A 23,184-nucleotide genomic window follows, 5' to 3' on the forward strand; every position below is an offset into this window, starting at 1 on the left:
GTCCCTAGTTTATTTGGAATGTTATGAGGATTGTAATGAAGTAATGAATTTAACAGTCTGAGAACAAAACCTGGCACATAGCAAATGCTCAAGAATTGTTATTACTCATAGAATGTAAGTGGGTTGAGTTTCATAAAGGGGGAAATCAGATTTTTGTCCTTTTTCCTACTCCTTTTGAGCATCATGTCTGCTGTATGCAAAACAGGGAGAATGAACGGAACTGGGAACTTGAATAAGAGGTCATAGAAGCCTCCGTCATTTGGGTCTTCCAGTGCTGACTGTATAGATATTCTAGGGGCTAATGGAAAATAGAAGGTGCCTTACAATCAAGGGATTTTTTTCCAGTGATCAGCTAGTCATCCATTCTACTTTATACTTCAAGGTATAGGATAAGAACAGGTATAAGACTTGGTCTCTGAAAAAACTTTAGCTGCTTGTTATGGACATGAGACTTATACATATTACACTATTTGAGAGTAGTTGAATATTAAATTGGTGTTAGAACCTAGAAATTAGAATATTACTAAGTTTTCTAGACCTGTGAAATATGCTATTGGTATTTTAATAAGGATTGCATTGAATTTATAGATTGCTTGGGGTAATATGGACATTTTAATGATGTTAATTCTTCCAGTCCATGAACATGGTATATTTTTCCATTCGTTTATATCTTCCTCTGTTTCTTTTTTCAGTGTCCTATAGTTTTCTGAGTAAGGGTCTTTTACATCTTTGGTTAAGTTTATTCCTAGGTATCTTATTTTTTTAATTGCAATGGTAAATGGGATTGTTTTTTTAGTTTCTGTTTCTGAGAGTTCATTATTGGTGTATAAAAATGCCATCGATTTCTGGATGTTAATTTTATATCCTGCTACCTTGCTGAATTCATTTATTAAATCTAGTAGTTTTCTGGTGGAGTCTTTAGGATTATCTATGTACAATATCATGTCATCAGCAAATAATGACAGTTTCGTTTCCTCCTTTCCAGTTTGGATGCCATTTATATTCTCTTCTTGTCTAATCACTGTGGCTAGGGCTTCCAGTACTATGTTGAATAAGTGTGGTGGAAGTGGACACCCCTGTCTTGTTCCTGTAATTTTTTGCCTATTGAGTATGATGTTGGCTGTAGGTCTGTCGTATATGGCCTTTATTATGTTGAGGTATGATCCCTCTATTCCCACTTTGCTGAGAGTTTTTATCAAAAATGGGTGTTGGATTTTATCAGATGCTTTTTCTGCATCTATTGATAAGATCATGTGATTTTTATCTTTCAATTTATGTGATGTATCATGTTTATTGATTTGCAAATATTGTACCAGCCTTGCATCCCTGGAATAAATCCCACTTGGTCATGGTGTATGATTTTTTAAATATATTGCTGGATCCGATTTGCTAATAATTTGTTGAGGATTTTAGTGTCTATGTTCATTCGGGATATTGGCCTGTAATTCTCTTTCTTTGTAGTATCTTTATCTGGTTTTGGAATTAGGCTAATGCTGGCTTCGTAAAAAGAGTTTGGAAGTGTTCCTTCTTCTTGGATTTTTTTAGACTATTACTAAGTTTAAAGAAGTTCAAAAATAAGAGGAATAGCATTCTTAGAAGAGGTGGAGACATGAATGTGTCTTTGAATATTAGGCAGTATTTGGAAAGGTGGTTCAAGTCCTTTAAGGTTTTAAATGTTTAAAAATGATTTGAGTTTTATATAACAGCCAGGAAATAAGCAAGATAGTACAGTAACTATTAGGGAAGGTTCAAGAAATGAGTAATTTTCTTGTCCTCCCCCTCTAAATGAGACATCACTTTGAAATCTTTTCTAACTTGTGATTATCTAGAAGTTTTCATATTAAGAGAGATATATATTTTTAAATATGTCTTTATTGATTTCCAAAAGAGGAAGGGAGAGGGAGAGAGAAACATCAATGATGAGTCATTGATAGGCTGCCTCCTGCACGCCCCTTACTAGGGGTCGAGCCCAAAACCAGGCATGTACCCTAACCAGGAATCTAACTGCGATCTCCTGGATCATAGGTTGATGCTCAACCACTGAGCTATGCTGGCTGGGCAAGAGATATTCTTGAAAGTGCTCTAGGGTGGAAGTTCTCCCTCCAGTTTTATTTACCCCAGATTACATGTTCTTTACTCTGTATTTCAAATATAGCTTTAATTCTGATAATTTTAAGTGATTTTTTAAAAGCCTATAGGAATAGATACATATACATTTGTATACATTCTTCCCTTTTCTACTTCTAGAAAATGAATGGTCATCTCCGATTATTGAATATTGCATGTGCTGCAAAGGCTAAGTGGAGACAGGTTGTCCTGCAGAAGGCCTCCCGGGAGTCCCCTCTGCATTTCAGCCTTAATGGAGGAAGCGAGAAGGGATTTGGTATTTTTGTTGAAGGAGTAGAACCTGGTAGCAAAGCTGCTGATGCAGGACTGAAACGTGGTGATCAGGTAAGTCAGTGATTTTCAACCTTTTTCATCTCATGGCACACATAAACTAATTACTAAAATTGTGTGGCACCTCAAAAACTATATTTTTTGCCAATCTCACAAAAAAATAGGTATAATTTTGATTCTTTCACACTGACCAGCTATTGTTGTATTGGCTATTGTCATTTTTTATTTGAAGATCTAAGGGAAAAAATAGTGAGGTATTGCATGTTTTGAAAATTTTTGCAGCACACCAGTTGAAAATTGCTGAGATAAGTGGATAACCAACCACTTAAAGCCTGTTTGCCCTGGATGGTGTGACTAGATTGGATGTCATCCCATGCACCAAAAGGTTGCTAGTTCGATTCCTGGTCAGGACACATGCCCAAATTGTGGCATCAGTCCCTGATAGGCAGTGTGCAGTAGGCAGCCGATCAATGATTCTCTCTCACATCAATGTTTCTCTCTCTCCCTCTCTCTTCCTCTCTAAAACTCAATCTTTTTTTTTTTAATTAAAGCCTTCCCCTTTAAAAAAATTTTTTTTAATCCTCACCCAAGGATATGTCTCCACTGAGTTTAGAGAAGGGAGAGAGAAACATCAATTACACACCCTGACCAAGAATCAAACCTGCCACCTTTTGGTGTACAGGACGATACTCCAAGCAACTGAGCCAGAGCTAAATTAAAGCCTTCTTATAAGTGATAGGTCTGCTCCTTCTTTTCTCATCTGATATTTTTCAAATAAGCATGATCAACTTAAGGAAATATTGTTTGAGCTTCTTTTTTAGATGTGGTATTTTAAAATGGCTTATTTTAAAAATATATTTGTCATATATCTATTACTTTCATTGGAAAATTTGATAGAGCATGGCCAGAAACAACATGGTTGTCTGGGCATTATCAGCATGACCTTTTTGAATGGTCTTGCCCATTCTCCAAGGATTAGGAAGCTGTATGTCTGGCAACGTCAGAGAATTCCAGAAAGCTCAGTCTGTGAGTTAACGCACAAGCTTAGAAGGAGCAAGCACTTCCACTCATAGCTCTCTCAAGTGGAAGTGGCCTGAGATTACCATAAATGATGGTTTAAATAATGTTCATATGATAGTAAACTGCAATTCATAAGCAGTGAGCCAGGTGAGAGAATAGGGAAAAGGAGATACTGGGAGAAAGTTGGGAGGGATTTATTCCCTCCTTATAGGCATTAGGTAACAGTAGAGCAGCATATTTCAGAAAGTGATTACTGACAGCCTTATTACTAAACAATGTAATTCTTAGGTTCACATCAGTCCTATTAATCATTAATCACATTCTCCAGATATGAAGACTGGGAATCTATTTTAAACAAAGCTCTAGATGATTCTCATGTACAGCAAAGAGTAGTTTCCCAAATCTAGCTGAATCACTTGGGAAGCTTACTTTTTCCCATTTTAAAACTTTTGTTACTTCACCAGTTGAGAATGTGGCTTTATTTTACTTAACATACTATAATTTTTTTAAATGTTGGGGCATTCACATTAGAAGTTCTATATCTGAGAGCAGTGGTTCTCAACCAGGAGTGACTTTGCTTCCCAGGAGAAATTTGGCATTGTCTGGAGATATTTTTAATTGTCATGACTTGAGGATTGCTCCTGGGCATCTAGTGGGTAGAGAGGCCAGGGATGCTAAACAGCCTACAACACCCCACAATAGAGCTACCCCACAATAGAGCTGCCCCACAACAAAGAATTATCCAGCCCAGATGTCAGTAATGCAACAGATTAAGAAACTGATATAAAGTTGTAATGATCCCCTTCTTTCCTTAAGGGAGCTTTTTAAAATATCGGCCTTAACCCAGACTGTTTATTAAGAATATCTAGTACTTAGGATCCTGGAGTAAATATATTTATTGCTCCAGTATTTTCTTCAGTCCTCCCAAGTATTGTTGAAATTATCTGAGATTTTAGATGTAGATGATTAAATCATTTTTAACATTTTTTAAGAATACTTCTGACATTTGCATTAAGTTTTCTAAGATTATTACTTACAGTTACGTAGACATTTACCTTATTTCATTGCTCCCCTTCATTTCATCTGTCCCCTGTGTCCCCATTCGTTTGATTCATCTCAGTGTCTCTAGGACTGTTTTGAAAAGGGGCAAATGGGTACTATAGTTTTATGTGTCATTTCACATCTGATAAGGCTTTTGTTCAGTGGAGTATAAGATTCTTTGGTCACAGTTATTTTCCCCTCACAATTTCTAATCACAGATAAGTATCACATCATCTTAGTGCTTGTTGCACAAGAGAAATCCAAACCAGCCTTTATTTTTTTCTACCTTTGGTTCCCCACCCCCACCCCTGCAGTGATGCTTATAGTTTCTTGTTTTCTGTCCTTGGAATTAAAAAATCTTTGTATTTTTTTATTTTTATTTTTTTGTATATACTAGAAGATCGAAATCAGTGTGTAGACTAGACTTTTTCAACTCTGGGAATTTTACCTCTGTGCTTTTTTTCCCTTTTCTTTTCCTAATGCTTTGTTTCTTGCTCTTTTTTTTATCCTTTTGGAATCTTTGTGTCAGTCCCTGACATCTGTCCTCTGTGCTGCTGCTTTTTTTGCTCATTATGTTTATCTCTCTATCCTTTTTCCTTGGAATTAGTGTTCTTTAAATAAGCTTCCTATGTGTGATTCTGAGGTGCAGCAGTTTGGGAAGCCCTTCTGTGATGAATCAGCAGTGTCACATGGAAGAAGAACCAAATTACAGTTTGTGCTTGTTGCTCTTGGACTACCTCATTCAGTCAGTAGTGGGCAATGTTCATACACGTATTTAGACTAACACTTTTCTCTTAAATGCAATACATCTGCACTCAGAATGTTTCACTAAAATTTGTACATACACACAGGCAATAATTTTTATGAACTGATGACATGATTAAAATTTTTCCTTCATATAAATCAACGTGTTATTTTTTAAATTTCCCTAATATGATCCTAGGGGAAATGAACTTTGAAAATAAAATGTTTATAGTAGAGATTCTGGGAAATACAACAATATAGAGAAAAAAGTTAAACAGTAATCCCACTTATCATAGAGATAACCATTGTTCACTTACAGGTACATTTTATTCAAGTTTCATTTTATTTTTTTTACCATTAAACTTAAAGTTTCAAAGCTAACTAATACTGTTTCTGTCTTAATTTGTATTTTTCAAATACTTTCCTGAAGATAATGGAAGTAAATGGACAAAACTTTGAGAATATTACATTTGTGAAGGCCCTTGAAATTTTGAGGAATAATACTCATCTTGCACTTACTGTAAAGACCAACATTTTTGGTGAGTTTTGTTGTAAAAACTGAGGTTTTTTTGTTGGTGGGGTTTTTTTGTTTTGTTTCTGTTTTGTTTTTTAAATATATCTTTATTGATTTCAGAGAGAGGAAAGGAGAGGGAGAGAGAGACATAGAAACATCAATGATGAGAAAGTCATTGATTGAGCCCGGAACCCAGGCATGTGCCCTGACTGGGAATCGAACCCCGATTGCCTGGATCCTAGGTCGACGCTCAACCACTGAGCCACGCCCGGCTGGGCTGTTGGTGGGGAATTTTTTGGTAATAGAAAAGAGAAAAATCATTATAATGAAAGGATGATAGAAAAATGTAAACATGTTTCTATCTAAGCCTATTTGAACATTTTTAGGATCTTTGGTGTTGAGATATAGTATTGTATATTCTATTATATAGTATTAAAATTATAGAATTTTAATTTTTATTATTTATATTTAATTACATTTTGATAGAAAATAAAATTTAAAACACATACAACTGTATTCAGTCAGTCAGTCATAAAATGTCTAGTGAGAATCTATTACGTACTATACTTTGTTGGAAGATACTGAGTGAGACTTGGAATGGCCTGAATGAAACTTAGAAGTCAGAATTAGGCTTTTCCCCCCCCCTGCTTATGTGCACTACTTCTAATGTTTTAGCCAGCTTTCTGAAGTAATAATATGAATGAATGCCAGATTAGGTGTTTCATGAAAATAAATTGAGTAAAACATTGAATTAATTAAGCAGTAAATTATAAATTTTTAATAACATCATACTCTACTTTTATGTAAAAAATGTGATTACTGCCCGGCCTGGCGTGGCTCAGTGGTTGAGTGTCGACCTAGGATCCAGGAGATCGGGGTTCGATTCCCAGTCAGGGCACATGCCCGGGTTGCGGGTTTGATCCCCAGTCAGGTGTGCAGGAGGCAGCCGATCAATGACGACTCTCTCATCATTGATGTTTCTTTCTCTCTCCCTGCCTCTCCCTTCCTCTCTCTGAAGTCAATAAAAATATATATGTTTTTTAAAATGTGATTACTGTGCCTGAAGTGTGTTTTGCTCCTGTTTATATTTGAATGAAGCAAGGATAAGCCTGTGCTTTTAAGTTAATGTACTATTTGGGTTTTTTAGACATTTAGGAATGACTTCCTGTAGTTTGGTTTTATTAAATACCATTAGATTTTCCCTGAAATTTTGAGAAGGGAAACAGTATAACAATTGAAAACTATCAAAGAAAATTTGAGTCTTGACGAAGTAGGGAAGAAGAAATTTCTCTAGGTCATTCAGGTTGCAATTTGAGAAATAAGAGTTGAATTTAAAACCTATGCCTATGGAAAAGGAAGTGTGTTCTATTATTTTCCTGTTTGGCTCCATTATGACTACTGCACTTAGTCATAATGAAAAATGAAACGTGTTACTTTTTCCTCATTTCACTTGAGTTCCTTTTACAGAATTACATCATGTGAAGTCTGGTAAATAACTGTCTATTCGCAACTCCTAATAATCCCTAATATTAAGCAACAAATAAGTAAGCCTTGCCAGATTTGGGGTTTCCTGGAATTTGGAACTAGTATTTAGAAATGTCAACTTTTGGGTTAAACCAAAAGGATTCTGATTTTGAAAAATATGAAAGCAGAGCTTGCTCTTTTATTAACAAGACCAAATTATTTAGTCCACAAGCTTCAGTTTCTACAACTCTGTTTCATAGGATTCTTATACCTTACCTTTTTGTACTTGGCACATATTTACTCACTGGTATCAAATATTATGTATAAAAACACAAAAATAGTATCATATACTAGTTAACAACATGAACCTAGGGAGACAGTAAAAAAATCTGAAGGATGCAACACTACTGATAGAGGTATCCCTTGGAAAAAAGTCACACTACTTTTGTGCTTTGCTCTATTCCAGTTTTTATGCCAGTTAGTACTCGCAGCCATCCAAAATTCTCTTTCCTCTAGTAGACTCCCTCTACCTGGTCCACACCTCATGTTTAGACTCAGCAAATGTCCCCAGAGAAGAAAACAGCTGATGTTCTCAGTTTACCCTCTTTCTGCTCTGGCATTTTAGTTCATCTATTCCTCTTGACTTTTACAACTTTCTAACATCTTTTAAAATCCCACCACTCAAATAATTTATTGTTAGCATTTTAATTTTTTTTTTTTTTTTTAATCCTCACCCAAGGATATTTTTTCCATTGCTTTTCAGAGAGAGTGGAAGGGAAAGAGAGAGAAAGAGAAACATTGATGTGAGAGAGTCTACACATCAATTGGTTGCCTCCCGCAGTTCCCCTACCACGGCCAGGGATTGAGCCTGCAACCTAGGTATGTGCCCTTGGCTGCATTTGAACCCGGGACCCTTCAGTCCACTGGCCAACGCTCTAACCACTGAGCCAAACCGGCCAGGGCGAGCCAGTTTTTAACTTTTTGATAAAAATAATACACAGATATGTTTGGAAAATTAAAACAGTAAAGAAAGATGCATCATGGAACCATACTGTGTACAGTATTCTTTACCTTTACACATCAGTTCATACAGATTTATTTCTTGTATAATTGTTATTGCATAGAATTCCATTGCATTATCATCATAATCTATTGAGTTGATGTCATACTGATGGATGTTTTAGGTTACCCATTTTTGCTGTTTACGGTGATGTAATAAAAATTCTTTGTACTTACCTTTTATGCTTATATAAGACACACCTGTAAGTTTCTCAAAGTGGAATTACTTTTGACAATTACCAGAAAGTTTTACTTTCCAAAAGTTTACCCCAGTCTGCATACTACACTTCATTCATCAGTGTATAAGAATGCCTCTGCAGTGGGCATTATCAACTTTATAGTTATTGTACATTCTTTAATAATGAGGGTGGTTGAGCACTATTTTATGTGTGTTAATATTTCTTTTTTATAAAGTTTTTAAAATTGATTTTTAGAGAGGAGAGAGAGAGAGAAACATTGATGTGAGAATGACACAGCAGCAGCAGCCTCCTTGCATGCGCCCTAACTGGGAAACGAACCAGCGGCCCAGGGCAGTGGCCAACCAACTGAGCCACACCAGCCAGGGCTATAAACAGTCTTTTTATTTGTTCATTTTTATATTGAGTTACTCATCTTTGATTCTTTTGAATGTCCTATTATTTCAAGAGAGTGAGAAATTTTTAATCAAATGTGTTAAACTTTTATTGATTCTTGGGCACCCTCATTTCTGACCCATATGTCTGATATTGCTATTTAATGATATTGTAATTACATTTGCTAACCATCCATTCATTTTTGTCCTTAGCTAATTTTTTTTAAACTCAACACAATCATTTCTCTTTTTTATCTACAAATCAGAAGCTCCACAGAGTTTTACTTATATACAGAAGTCTAGCGAAGATATAAACTGCTTTGTACGCTATTGAGTCGCCTTACATACACACTGCAGCTAGGGATATCTGCTACCCATTCAGAGATTTCCTGTTGCTCTTAAAAGAAAATTCAAACACCACACCATACATAGCATTATCAGACCACTTCTCTACCTTGATCTCTAGTCATTTTCATTTTCTTAAACATTCCTTTTATCACAGGGACTTTAAAATAGAGACTTCCTCTACCTAGAATCATTCCTCCTTCCCCTCCCGTTGTCTGGTTCAAATCTACTCAGGTTACTTACTTCTTCTTACACAGAGACTTAATTAGGAAAGAGTCTCCCTTTCTTGCTCTCTTAATTAGTTCCTCTCATCATGTTCTCTCTGTGTATTGTAGGCTATATGTTCCACAATAGGAGGCCTCTGCAGACATCTAGTATTGTGCCTGATCTATATTTATAGGTCAGCAAATTTTTTTTGAATGGATGGATATCTTGCTTTTAGCTCAAAAAAGCATTTTTACCTTTACCACATGGCTTAAAGTGAAATTTAAAAATAGAAACCGAAAGGAATTCATCATATTTTAATCAATCAGGGTATCTTTGAAAGGTGACTCCTAAAGATTTCCATTATTTTGAAGGCAGAAATGTACTTTTCATAAGCTTGCAATATGCTTTGGTAATATGAAATCATTCTGGTTGAAACTTTCAAAATGGCCCAGTTTTACAACTAAAAACCAAATTATTACTGGTTGTAAGGCATAATTTCTTATGGCTTTGTCCATGTGAAAATCTTACTTATTAGTCCTTGATGTTGTGGAAAACTGATTCATCCCAAAAAACAACTGAAAGTATTACAGTTCTCTGTTATTGGGGTTTCAGTGGGCACATTTATAGTTTACAACTTGTCTTCTATGAAGGTACAGAGTAAATAACTGCTTAAAGCTATAACTGATACGCTGAGGTTCCACATTTCATGGGGCTGAAGACCTGCATATTCAGAAATATGCAGCTACCATCTTTTTTTCATTCAGAACCCCCACAGGCACCACAAGTTTTTAGGAAAGTTACCTCTACTTTAGCATTTATCTTTTTAGGTTTTTTTTCTTCTAGCAGTTGACCTGTCTTATTTAAGAACACACATTTTAACAATAACCAAAAAAACTTTTTCATGACATTAATGAAAAAAGGTGATAGATTTTTCTAACTAGAAAATGAGTCACTAATAGCTTCTTAGATATATAGCCTCTTACAGATATTTCTTCCTTTTGCCTGATCCCAGAGACAGATAGCTCCTCTCACAAGGTGAAAAATTGAATCTAAGCAAAGAGATTGCTAGACAGGCAAATTCTCAATGCACTTGCACCCTCCTTAAGGATGAAGTAACTCACCAGTCTTAGGGTCGATAGAAAGTTATCTAAGGACGATTGGTTTTTTTACTTCAGACCACTGTAGTGAATGTTTATTAGTTGCTTTATTTTACTGAGTGTTGTAACTCCCATGAATATAACATTGAGGAAGTTGTCAAATGTTACGAAATGTAGTACTATTTATTTCTGGTAAAAACAGGTCAAGTAAAGCTCATCCCATTTTTTTAATGGTTAAATTTTAGAAAAGTGAGCCTAATCTAGTATTTATATCTCATCTCATCGTTAGAAGTAACATAAATAATAGAATCTTAATAATCTGTTTCAATAAAATCTGAGTCAATTAGCAGTTATATTGTTTATTTCCTAAATAGGAACCCCTGAGCTTCTCAAACATGCTAGCAGTTTCTATTTTTCTCACTTTTTTTTTTAATCACTCTTAGACAATATCAGGAGTACTAGTCAGGTATAAAAACTGAAAAGAGAAGTGGGATATAACTGAGAAAGGATATAAATTTAATGAATAAGGCTGTGAAAGGTCAAGTGATAGAAAATGACTGTGTTTATCCTTTAAATTTGTTGTTGTTATAAAAACTTGCTAATCTGAAGAAATGACAAGTTTACTTATTTATTTCCACAGTGTTCAAAGAGTTACTTAGTAGAACTGAACAAGAGAAATCTGGTGTTCCTCATATTCCCAAAATTGCTGAAAAAAAAAGTAATCGCCATTCAATCCAGGATGTACCAGGAGATATTGAGCAGACGTCACAAGAGAAAGGAAATAAGAAAGTAAAAGCAAATACTGTTTCAGGTGGAAGAAACAAAATCAGGAAAATTTTGGATAAAACACGATTTAGTATCTTGCCTCCCAAACTGTTTAGGTATGTAATGCCATTCTCAGTCATTTGGGCATTTTCCTGTTGACTGTAAAATTTTTATTTTGGGGAAGGGAAGTTTGAGTCAGTTTTGTTTTTTATACAACTAATGCATCATAAAATCTACAAGCAGTTCATAAATAAGACAATAAATTCTGAATGTCTCCCTATCTTTTCCATTGACGTTACCACTGTTAGATTATATAGTCTTCCATTAGCCTTGTTTTGAATTTTAGAAACAACTGCCCGTTTTATTTTATAAATTTTTATTTTTTGTGTGTGGTATAGTTTCGGTACAGTTTCAGTCCTTTGACCAACAAATTTGGACACCTTAAATCTGGGGACACATTCACTAATTGTAGTTTTTGTCTTTTAAATTATGTTTCTCTTATTGCACTATTTATTCCCTCTTGAATTTTAAAGCTGACCATATTAATCAAATTTGTTTCTATTTCCGAAATGAGATGTCACTAAAACTGGTAAAATTTCCAGATTTTCAATGTAAATTAAGGTCTGTAAAATACTGTTAAAATCAATCCATTGAAGTGTTATGACTGGAAATGATTATGGTATATAGTATGTCTGTATATCTTTTACATTATCTACTTCCTTAAGCAGTCACAAATGTTCTAGTCAAATATAGTACTTAGCACATAGTAGGCTGGCACAGTTAGTGAAAGAAAGAAAGCATATTCAAACAAAACGTGCTCAAAGAAAATACTTATTTGGCTTCTGGTAGTTCCTGGCAGTATGACAGATGATAATTACCAAGCTGAAAAGAGGTAGTTCCTACTGCTAAGGAATTCATATCAGGAACCCTTTCATATTTATTGTGCATTAGGTACAATGTCCCAAGATAGAAATATGGAAAGATGAGTAGAGCAAGTTTCTTTTCCTTTGTGAGTTGATTATCTAAAAGGGAAAGCAGGCCAGTAGTGCATTAGAGGATGCTAAATGTTTTGATGTGTACAAAGGCAGGAGCAATCCTGGTAGGTTTGAGTAGACTATGCGTGTGTGCACACCTAAAGGTGAAGCAGGAGAGCTCAGTATGTGCTAGGTTATGAAGGACTTTGACTATTATGCCAAAGATAAGGACTTCATCATGTCATAATAGGGAGCCAGAGAAGACATGTGGTAAGATTTGTGCTTTTGGGAACTTCTCTGTTAGCATGTTTGTAGTTTGGGGTTGAAGGTGCAGCACAATTAGCAGTAATAGCAAGCACACTAATTAGGATGCAGCTTTGAAATAGGTAAATGCCAGCTCTCATCTTTTACATCAAGATCTCAAAAGATTCCCCGATGGGGAAATGTTCTACTTCTTGAGATATTATTTCCAGTCAGAGAAACAAATTTGCTCTTCATTTAATTTGAGGCTCACAGAGGATTAAAATATCCTGAGCTCTGCTCTTAATGTCAGTCATTTCTAGAAGGTTTATTACTCGTTCCTTTCAAATAACTGCTCTTCTTGAGGCCAGTGGTCTATAAATATAACTTTAAAATAGCAGTTCTTATAATACTGAGCTTACTGTAGGTGCACGGCAAACACTGTAAGAAAAGGCTTGTTCTCACAAATGAGCATTGAGTAAGGGGAATGTAAGAGGGCCAGCCCACACTGAAGAGATTGGGGATAGTTTGGGATGAGCAGAAGTCACTGTATGAGGGCACTGAGGAACAGGAAAAAGAATGGAGGGCTAGAGGCAGAAAAGAGTGTACGAGGGGAATTCCTCAGGAGGTAACGCCTGATTTCCATTTCCAGAAACCCTGGTGGGTTTGGTCTAGGATACATGTATCTCCCTTAAGTGGTTCTCATTTTCAACAGTGGCACGATTGTGATGTGTCATCAAAAACCAGAGAACTGACTTGAACTTGTTAACTTCATATTCCAACCAGCTATATTCAGGTTTCAGGTGGCTGAATCAATATCTCGTCTTCACAGTATCTACTTCAAGGAATAGGAATTGGTTACTCACTTGGATTCCTTGCCAGACATTTGATCCTGTTCAGAAATGTCCACACTTAGAAACCGCCCCCCCCCAAGTTCAAATAGCCTATAACATTTATTTTTACTTTTGATTTACAGGATTAATACATAAGAAATACTGTCTTGTATTATTGATCTAATTGTGTTGTGGCTGTATTGCCGATAATGACCCTTCCTGCCTCAGTAGCTTAGAAGGGTCAGAATTCAAATTGGGATTTAAATACTAAGGACCATTTGGCATGGACCATATGCTCAAGGACGTTTTTTGTTTGTTTCTTTTTTAATCCTCACCTTTGGGTATTTTTTCCATTGCATTTCAGAGAGAGTAGAAGGGGGGGGGAGGGAAGGAGGAAGAGAGAGAAAGAGAGAAACATCTAAACATAGATGTGAGAGAGACACATCAATTGGTTGCCTCCACACGCACCCCAGCCAGGGCCAGAAATTGAGCCTGCAACCAAGGTATGTGCCCTTCAGTCTGAGAGCTGATGCTCTAACCACGGAGCCAAACCAGCTAGGGCTCAAGGGCATTTTTTGACAAGACCAGATTTCAAGATCTTTTGGCATGAACCAAATGCCTCTATGGACATTTTGGACAGGACCAAATGCCCACTAATCCTTGGATTCTATCTTTGGTTACAGCAGAGACTTGGAAATTAAAGTGTCCAAGGGGCAATTAATTTAGTATTTTCAAGCATTATTTCTTTATATTGGTAGCAAAAAAATGAAAGATCTAGTAGAAACAGTTTCACTTAAACTTAGAAGGGTTTTTTTTTTTCCATTTATTAGTCAACAAGTACTTATTGAGTCTCTTGCTCTGTGCCAACAGGAGGCTGCTGATTTTGAATCCAAACGCAAGTAAAATGCTGCCCTTCAGGGGTTAATATTAAATTGGCTATCTCTTCTAAACATGTTTTGATTAAGTAAAATGCTATTAATTTCAGCCATATAAGTACCAAGAAATAGATTATTTTAGTAGAAATTGTAAAGGTTTTCTATTGGAATCCATTTTTCAGAGAGAACTGATTTGTCGTCTTACCTTTCAGAGGGGCCATTTTTTATTTTTCAGAATGTATGTCATATTTCTTAACAGTCATTAAAAATGAATTTAGACAACCCCTTTTGCTACACAAGTAAAAGAATCATTAGATAGAAAATTTCAATAGGAAAGTAGAGTCCATGAATCAGATGTTCTACATCAGTAATAATCAAGGATATACAGTTTAAACAGGAAACTGTTTGTTTCAAGATTGACGAAGAGAACAGTTAGGGCCAGAATTGATAACATAGGATAGATAATAAGCTCAGGCTACTGTGGGGATATAAAATGATACAACCTTTCTATAAAGTATTTGGGCAGTTTTTTATTAAGAGCTTTAAGAAGGTTCATACCTTTGATTCAGTAATTCTATTTCTAGTAATAATTTAAATGAAAGTTTATTTACAGATAATCTCAGGAATCTTACCTATAATAAAACAAAATTGGAAATACCCTAAATGTTCAACTATAAGCAATTGGTTAAATAATTGTACTATATATACTGCAAAAATGACTAGAAGACAAACGTTGATTGTGATTTTTACTGAGGTGCAGTTTTACGGGTAATTCTTTTTTCTTGCATGCTTGCTTTCTGTATTTTTTAAGTTTTCAATTTTGAATTTTTTTTTTAATGAAAAAAAATTTACTGAGTTTAATTCCACAGTTTCTGAACATCTCCTAAGTTCCAGGGCTGTTTGGAAGGGGCCCTTGGTCTCTGCCTTCTGCAGCACATTTCTCTAAGAGTAGGGGATGAGTTGTCATAGAAATACTGTGAGAAAGAATATCTACATCTGTGAGATAAGCAAAGAAAATGAATATGAGGAAGGAACAGATAGTTGAGATAAGAACACACAATTCTCAAAATCCCTAGACATGGCACCATTTTAAAATGCAAGAATGCTCCTCAAAATTAGAAGTGGGAAAAATGTTACTAATTTGGAATAACAGCTGTAAACTAAGACATAGCAGCGTGGTTTTTATTGACCTGACACTATTTCACAATTCAGGGAATCTAATCTACTTTAATTGCTCAGCTTTTATTTTGTTTTCTTTAATCACAGATTGCCTAACATCTTTATATTATTCATTGTAACAGTCTCAGAAGTAGACTGCCTTATTTATCTATCAGAAATTCTTTTTTTCTCTCCTCATTTCTTGTCAGCATACGTTTTGGGGTTGGTTTTTTTGTTTTTTTGCTTTTAATATTTGGAATTTTTTATACATTTTTTGCATGTTGACATTTATGCAGCCTTTTTAGTTTCATAATATAAAACAAAAATATACCTTAAGTAAATTTAGTGTCAGGGAATTTTTGAGGAATTTTTCAAACTGTCTTGTTTCTGTTACTGCATTACCTCAGGAGACTGTTTTGGTAAGAAATGACATAATTATTTGCAAATAGGCTTTATTAATTCAGCTTCCAAGCAAGCATGGATATTTTGCCAATTAGATACTATTTCATTCCTATCATAGCATGAGTTGACTTAACATTACTATAGTTTTCATTTATACATGCTCACACCTTAGTTAACATGAATTTGTAACCAGCTTTACATTATCGCAGCTGTGCAGTGTCATATCTTTGCTTTATAAAAAAGCAGAAGTAATGTTAAATAAGATCAGTAAGAGAGTTAAGAACTTTTAGTATTTCATGAATTTCTCTTAGTCTCTAAATTTCAACTTATTGCAGCTAATCATTCCATTTTAAAAAATAAATAGAAAATTGTAACATTTTAACATTGTTAAAGTTGTTTTTACTTGGACTGTTAATTAGTAGGACTGCCTAATCTCTTACTTTGCTTCTTTGAATTCAGTTATTTGACCGTCTGTGTCCAAAAATAGGCCGGTTTGTTTTCAGAAATTTATAAAAGAAAGACTATTATATTTTAAAAAAAAAATCTTTTTATTTCCAACATAATTTAGATGGTTGCCAAATTACTTATTAAGCCTTAAATATTATATCTGTGAAAACTCTTCCCCTTTTTTTCTCTTACCTAATCTGAAAACATTTAGCTCTGATCTTCAGGAATACATACCTAATTATAAGAATCCAATTTAGCATAAGCTCAGATTGCTTATTAAATTAAGATATTTCCTTTGCTTTATCTTTCAAATTAGACCTCTACTCACGAAAGTATTTTCTATTTCTATAGTGCCTTTACCTGTCGTACCCACCCTGACCCCCACTGTATTTCAGGTTTAGTTGCTTAAAATCCTTTATTTCTACTGTTCTATTTTAATTTTGGTAAAAATACTTCATCTTCTTAAAAATAGGATTTTGGTAAAAATACTTCACCATCTTCTTAAAAATAGGAATCCTATTTTCCTCTGTGCCAAGTGTTCACCTACATTGCCAAGTGTTCACCTACATTGCCTAAAGTAATCCTGGGAGGTAGATAGTATTTTTCACATTTTTAGATGAAGAAATCAAGGTTTAGAAACAAAAGTCCCTGAGGTCACACAGCTAATAACCCAGGTCTGTCTGTCTTGCTCTTGAAACACTTATTTGCTGCCTTTCATGCCTAGATGCTTTTTCCTGATTCCTCTGCTCGCTCTCTTGTCCTGGCTCTCTCTTCTTTGTCTGGCTATTAACAGTCCTTTAGTTGTTTATTTAACAGTCCTCTACACTCCATCTTCCACAGTTTCCTAATCTGCTTAAATCCTACTTTTTTACTCCTAACATATTCAAATGTATCCCATAACACTCATTTTTTAGACAGACTTTAATTCATTCCATGCTAATAGGTAAGTAGTCTGTGATACCTCTGTTTGTATGTGTAGCAAGGACTGGGTAGAATGCTGCATTCAATAAAATTTAGATGAAAATTAACCTAAATCATCGGTTTTAACATAAGCATAATCTTTAGAAATAGTAGTATTTCGATTGTTGATGCCGAGGGTTTTTCTTTTTATTGTTATTCTATGTTTGTGTAGGACTGTTTTACTTTTCCTCTGTTTCATAGGGCTTTTGTGGTTATCTAAAAGTTAAGTGACAGTTATTTTTCTGTTTTTATTTTTTCTCTTAGATTTAGAGTTGTATATGTAACACTTCTAAATATTTTAAAGGAAAAGTATTTTATTTGTTTAAATATGGCCATTTAATTGATACTTGTTTTTGAAACCTTTAAAGAGAATTAACTTTAGATGATTCGCTTTCTATTCTGGTTTTGATGTTCTCATCTAGGAAACAGCCAAATAATTAGACTTGAGAGATCACTCAAGAAATAATGTGCCCTAAGAATAAACCCTAGAGACTATCAAATTCTTCCATTTTTGTTTCTGGTCCTCTTTTTCCTTCTTTTTTCTGTTTATCACATATTTTCATTGTTTGTTGCTCTTCTCTGTGCCCTGTTCCTGTTATCTTTTCTCTATTCTTGATGGTTTGGGCAGTTCTCAGGCTGTTCATGTTAAAAACCTTTCTTATTTTGTCACTTGAACCTGGCCCCACATTGTTTTTTACAACTTGCCCTGTCTTTGGTTTGGGTTTAGACCCAATTCCATCCTTTGCTTAGGAGATTTTCAAGCTTTTCTGTTGAGGGAGAGAACCTTGCTATGGTGTTGGCTGTGCATTGTTGGATAAATATATTAGTGTCTACTGAAACCGGCAGATCTCAAAGGCATCCTAAACACTGAGATTCAGTTTCTCTCCCCAAACCAGTTGAAACTAATATGACTATTTCTCTGTGATGTGGTAGAATTATTTAGATGTATAAATTTTTGAGTGTCATTGTTAAAAACATTTTATTGCCATTTTCATTATTATAGCTGTCCTTCTTTAAAAAATGGTAAAATATTTTAATTGTTAAAGTCACCACTTTGAATTGATTCTGTATGCCTTAGTGCACAGAGAACAGTAATGTTTACTATTAAGAACCCTCAAATACTTTAAAGCGAAATATGACATTCTTTTGAAGTGATGGAGGCCTGAGCCAATCACAAGACGACAGCATTGTGGGAACGAGACACTGTAGACACAGTCTGGCTATAATGCCTATTCCTGGAACACTGTCATCCAGCAGCCCGGATCTCCTTCAGCCTACCACCAGCATGTTAGATTTTTCCAATCCTTCAGGTAATTTTCGTTTGTGATTTTATATAGTGATATTGTAGCCAATGGACAAATAGATGGTTAGGCCTTGTGAAGCAAATGCTAGGTTTGCTTGCAGCCTTCTTTTCCTACCTGTAGATTATGACTTAATTCAAAAAGCTAAAGAGAAGATGTCTTTGTCTAAGCTGAAGTGGTGCTTCCTTCAATATGAAATAGAAGTACATAGAAAAGAGGTTACATTTAGATATCTTTTGATAACCCCAATCTGAGGAGTGGGATGAGAACAGAGATACTTCTTAGCCAAAATCTTGTTATCCCCGGTGTGGAAAGGCAGATTATTTTAATCTAAGTGGCCTCACTTATCATTATCAATAAGTTAGTAAAGTTCTAGAAAACTTGATTTTCCCCCATCACCTGAAGCAAAAGTTGTTTTTGTCATGTATTGTTTATTAAAGTACTACAGCATTTTTTTTATTGGTGTTCAAACTTTCGGTGTCAGGCATCAAATTAATTTTTCTGCCTCTGTTAATAAACAGAAGCAGAAATTGTCCTTTAACTATATAATTTAAAATTTCATTATGAGGAAGAAACACTTTGGCTTTGAAGAATTATTTTTATATTCATCACTTGAAAAGATTTGAGATGGATTTCAATAAAAGACACATACAGGTTAAAACTGAAATATATAATTGGGTCCAAGGAGAGGAGGGGGAAAAAACACCTCTTAAAAGATTGGCATGGTTGTGATTCAGCTTCAGTTCAATACTGAAATTCCTAGCAGCTAATGTAAAAAAGGAGAAAACTCAATTACATAAATCTCCGTATTAGTAAGGAGGAAATACAAGAGTAAGAGTAAAACTTATGTTTTATAGTAACTTTAAAAAAAACTGTAGGACATAACATAAAAATGCAGTTAGTGAAAGTCATTCTACATATTGTTTCTTTTTATTTTACTTACCTCTTTACCACTAGAGAGGTTCCTAAACTCAATAATCTGTCTTTTACACATCCTACACTCTATGTGACTGCCAATGTTCTTTCTAGAACAAAGATTTTATGAGCCGTTACTTACCTTAGATATTTCTGGTGACTTCTATATTAGTCAAGATTCAGTCATGAGATAGAAACCACTCAGGATATTTGATAGAAGTTAATATAAGGAATTGTTACCATGATATAAAGTAAACTATTTACCCAAAAGGCTGAAAAGGCAAGCACTGAGGTATCACAGAGGTAAAAAAGCTGCAAACTGGATTCAGCTTCTGGTACGTGAAAGAAATGCCACTACCAGGGTGAAGAAGGAACAGAAGCCCACAAGAAAAAACAAAGCAGAAAGTTTTTCTAGCTTTTTAGTCTACCTCTGGTGCCCCTTTTAGCAGAACCTAAGAGGGAGACAGTTGACCAAGAAGAAATGTGAACTGTAGAGTCTCAGCCCCTTCATGACAGGGCAGGTGGTTTGGAGCCTAAAGACAATAACTTAATTGCTGTTAGGGTCCAGTCCTCACAGCATGATTATAAACCCTTTTCCTGGCCTCCTGTCCCTCCATTCTCTCCACTGTCACCACATCCATTTTTCCAGAGTCTGGCGTGTACCTTCGGAACTCTGCCCTTGCTGTTTGCCTCCTGTGGTGGTCTCTCCCTGTATATCCTGTGAACTTTTTCTTGTTCCTCAGTGTCGAGCTCAAACTTTACCTCATCCAGGAAGCCCAGGTCCCTTTGCTATAGTCATTCCCTCCTTCTCCAGAAATCTCTAGCACAAAAATTTTCCTTGTCTCTCAAGTTGCTTGTTGTAGGAATTTATTTCCGTGTGTGTGTGTGTTCCAGAGCAGTACTTCTTACTCTGCATTCACAAATAAAATATTTTCACACAACCAAAGCACAAATTAAATACAGTATGTATACAGGCATACCTCAGAGATACTGCAAGTTTGGTTCCAGACTGCCACAATAAAGCAAGTATTGCAGTAAAAAGATTCGTAATCTTTTTGCTATGGGAGGATTTTGCCTTAGTTTGTAAAAACCCAACATCTGTGAAGCTCAGTAAAGCAAAGTGCAATAAAATGAGATCTCCCTGTACTTTCATAAGACAAGTATTTAGGGACATATAATTTATAGATTGAATGATTCTTAAGGCTTTATTTTTGCCACTGGAATATGTAGAAGTGGGTCTGGCGGAGTAAAGGGGGGTTGGTTGTACAGGGAGGAGAGAGAGAACAGGGGAGTTGAGGATTTGGCTGGGGGGGGGGAGGGAAGAGGTTGGAATTACTAGTTTAGAAACTGTAAACCTCATGGTGCTGAAATTCAGATTTCCTAAGAGGAGTTGCTACTCAATTTGATTTCAGATTGCATAATTTTCTCATTGAAAACATAGTGAAAGAGCTGAAGATGCTTTTTTAAAACCTATTCAGAGATCTGTCTGCAAAGCTTAGTCTGCAGCCTGTGTCCATACCAGCAATGTAAATGACCACATAAAAAATAAGTATTTAACTTATAAATTATATTTTTAAACCCCAAAATGTGAAACTTTATGAAAGGCTTTTTATGGTGCTATTTATATTTATGTTGAATAAAATGTTCGTTATCAATTAATTTTATATTCAGCTCCTTGAATTATGTATGACAGCGCTGAATTTTATATAGTGTAGTACCTGTATGATCTCAGCCATGTTTATGCTAGATGTTTAAAATTACTAGAAAGAGAGTACAAAGCTATAGAATTGTTGAATAGTTTGCTTTTGATTGCTGACCTTTTTGTGGTTTTGCTTTGTTTTTGCTGCCTACAGCTGTTGGTTTTTACTGTAAGTATCTTGAAGATTCTGTACGTTCTATTCCTTGTTTTACATGTAGTAGTTTTTTAAAAACTAAGAAAGAACTGAGTGAAGCAGAAAGCATAACTTTTCCATCCACTTACAAGGTTGCCACTGTAAACTGACATGTATCTTTTTAGTCACTTCCTTTGACTATATGTGTTTTTATATTCATAGCATCAGAGTATACGTGCTGTTTTTATAACGTGCAGAGTTTTTTGTTGTTGGTTCACAGTTCATTTGTTGTTTTTGAATTTTTGATCTAATAGAAGATGAGGCCTAGAAGAATTCAGAGTAGCTAAAAGGATTTTGAAACTGCAGAATTTTGTTTTTTGAGTCTGCATATGGAACTTTTGCTTACTCTTTTTCATTTAATAGCATAGACCCTTTTTTTATTTCTTTAATATTCAGTAAACTTCAAAATTCTACGTTGCAAATATGAGTTATTTTAACTAATTCTTAGTTATAAATGAACATATCACAGTTTTTTAAAAATCAAACTTTAGAGAAAGGTTAGAATATAAATGTCTTCACTCCCCAGAATTAGCAGTTCTTCATTTACTTGCATATCCTTCCAGAGATTTCAATGCACATAAAATGCATGTATCATTTTCTTCACCCCAAATGGTATGCTATATTTTTCCCCCACTTAGCTCATTTCACTTAGCAATACAACCTGATTACCTTTCTGTATCAGGATGCAGAAAACAGCTAATAGTATTACATTTAACCAGTCTTCTTTTAGTGGACATTTAGAGTGTCGCCTAAACCTCTGTGTTTATCTATCTTTACATGTTTTATATTTGCATTATTATTATATTTTGAATTTTGTTTAAAAAAATCTTGTGGAAATTTGTTTTCTTTCTTGGCTTGCAAACTGAATATTTACTGTCTGGCTTTTTTATACAAGTTTGCCACTCCTTGCTCATTTATACCATTGTACCACTGCCCTGTGTTTTCTTTGTGACACTTTTCTCTACATGGAGTGTCGTATTAATTATTGTCTGTCATTCCCTGAACCACACCACTTACTCTCTTGAATACAAGTGAATCCTTGAGAACAGAGGCTTTGTCCTTCTCTCTTGTCACTGTGTCTGTCACCTGAGCACTCTTGGTACACACCAGAAACTCCGTAGGTATTCGTTCAGCAGTTAACAATTTAAAGCAGAATGAAGAACCAGTCTTTTATTTTTGTTTTTCTTTTCAAGATCATCTTAAATAAGTAAAAAGTTGTCTCATTTTTAGCATAACCTCAGTGTAAATACATACATTCTTCATATATCTCATTTTATTTTACTCATGCAAGATTATAGTTAGCACTCTACACATTTTACCTTTGGGTTGAAAGTCCAGATATCTGAGAATCCTTTTCTTGAATTTATTTACCTATGAGAATTTCATTAATGAAATGGGAATTTTAAGACTGATAAATGCTGTATTCCTCAAAGATTCTTTTAAATGTCTTTTGCCTTACCAGATTATATTTTTAAGTGTAGTCTAGCTTCAAACCTAAAATATGAATTGATTAAATCATTTTTTCTTGGTTCAACTTTATTCTAACCTCATATTTAACATTCATCTAATTTGTTAATATTTGAGGGTCTGCCACATGCCAAGTATTATGTTTGGCATGTATGATTTTCTCCCACTGACAAACATGTTTGTAAAGAATATATATGTATTACATATGTAACAGTTCCAAAATAGAAAGGTTTACACTAACACTGATATTAGTGCAAAGAACTTCTTTCTCTGTCTCTCAGATGTTTTCCCAGTTGGTATTTTTATTACTTTGGCAAATTCATCAGCGTTTGTCTTAATCCTTTGGATAATCCCATTTGCGGGTCTGTTCTGGAGGTACCCATTTATGAGGCTCGAATCCCTCTTACGTTACTATACAACAGTTTGTCACATGGAGGGGAGGGTGGCTTTAACAGAGTATGACTTTTACACTGTTTAGCAAGATACACAACTCTCT

At 34.9% G+C, this 23,184-nt stretch overlaps 1 protein-coding gene across 4 annotated transcripts in view; it reads left to right on the forward strand.

Moving 5' to 3' along the window:
- Nucleotides 1-23,184, forward strand: part of RAPGEF6 (Rap guanine nucleotide exchange factor 6) — a 186,401-nt gene that overhangs the window by 121,406 nt on the left and 41,811 nt on the right. For all 4 annotated transcript variants that reach the window (XM_081136609.1, XM_081136612.1, XM_081136611.1 and 1 more), the window contains exons 14-17: nucleotides 2,248-2,451; nucleotides 5,633-5,741; nucleotides 11,100-11,340; nucleotides 18,266-18,423. In XM_081136609.1, the coding sequence (XP_080992735.1) occupies nucleotides 2,248-2,451; nucleotides 5,633-5,741; nucleotides 11,100-11,340; nucleotides 18,266-18,423 (712 nt within the window). The remainder of the gene's footprint in view (nucleotides 1-2,247; nucleotides 2,452-5,632; nucleotides 5,742-11,099; nucleotides 11,341-18,265; nucleotides 18,424-23,184) is intronic.

The sequence above is a fragment of the Miniopterus schreibersii genome (genome assembly GCF_964146895.1).
Source record: "Miniopterus schreibersii genome assembly, chromosome: 4".
NCBI lineage: Eukaryota > Metazoa > Chordata > Mammalia > Chiroptera > Miniopteridae > Miniopterus > Miniopterus schreibersii.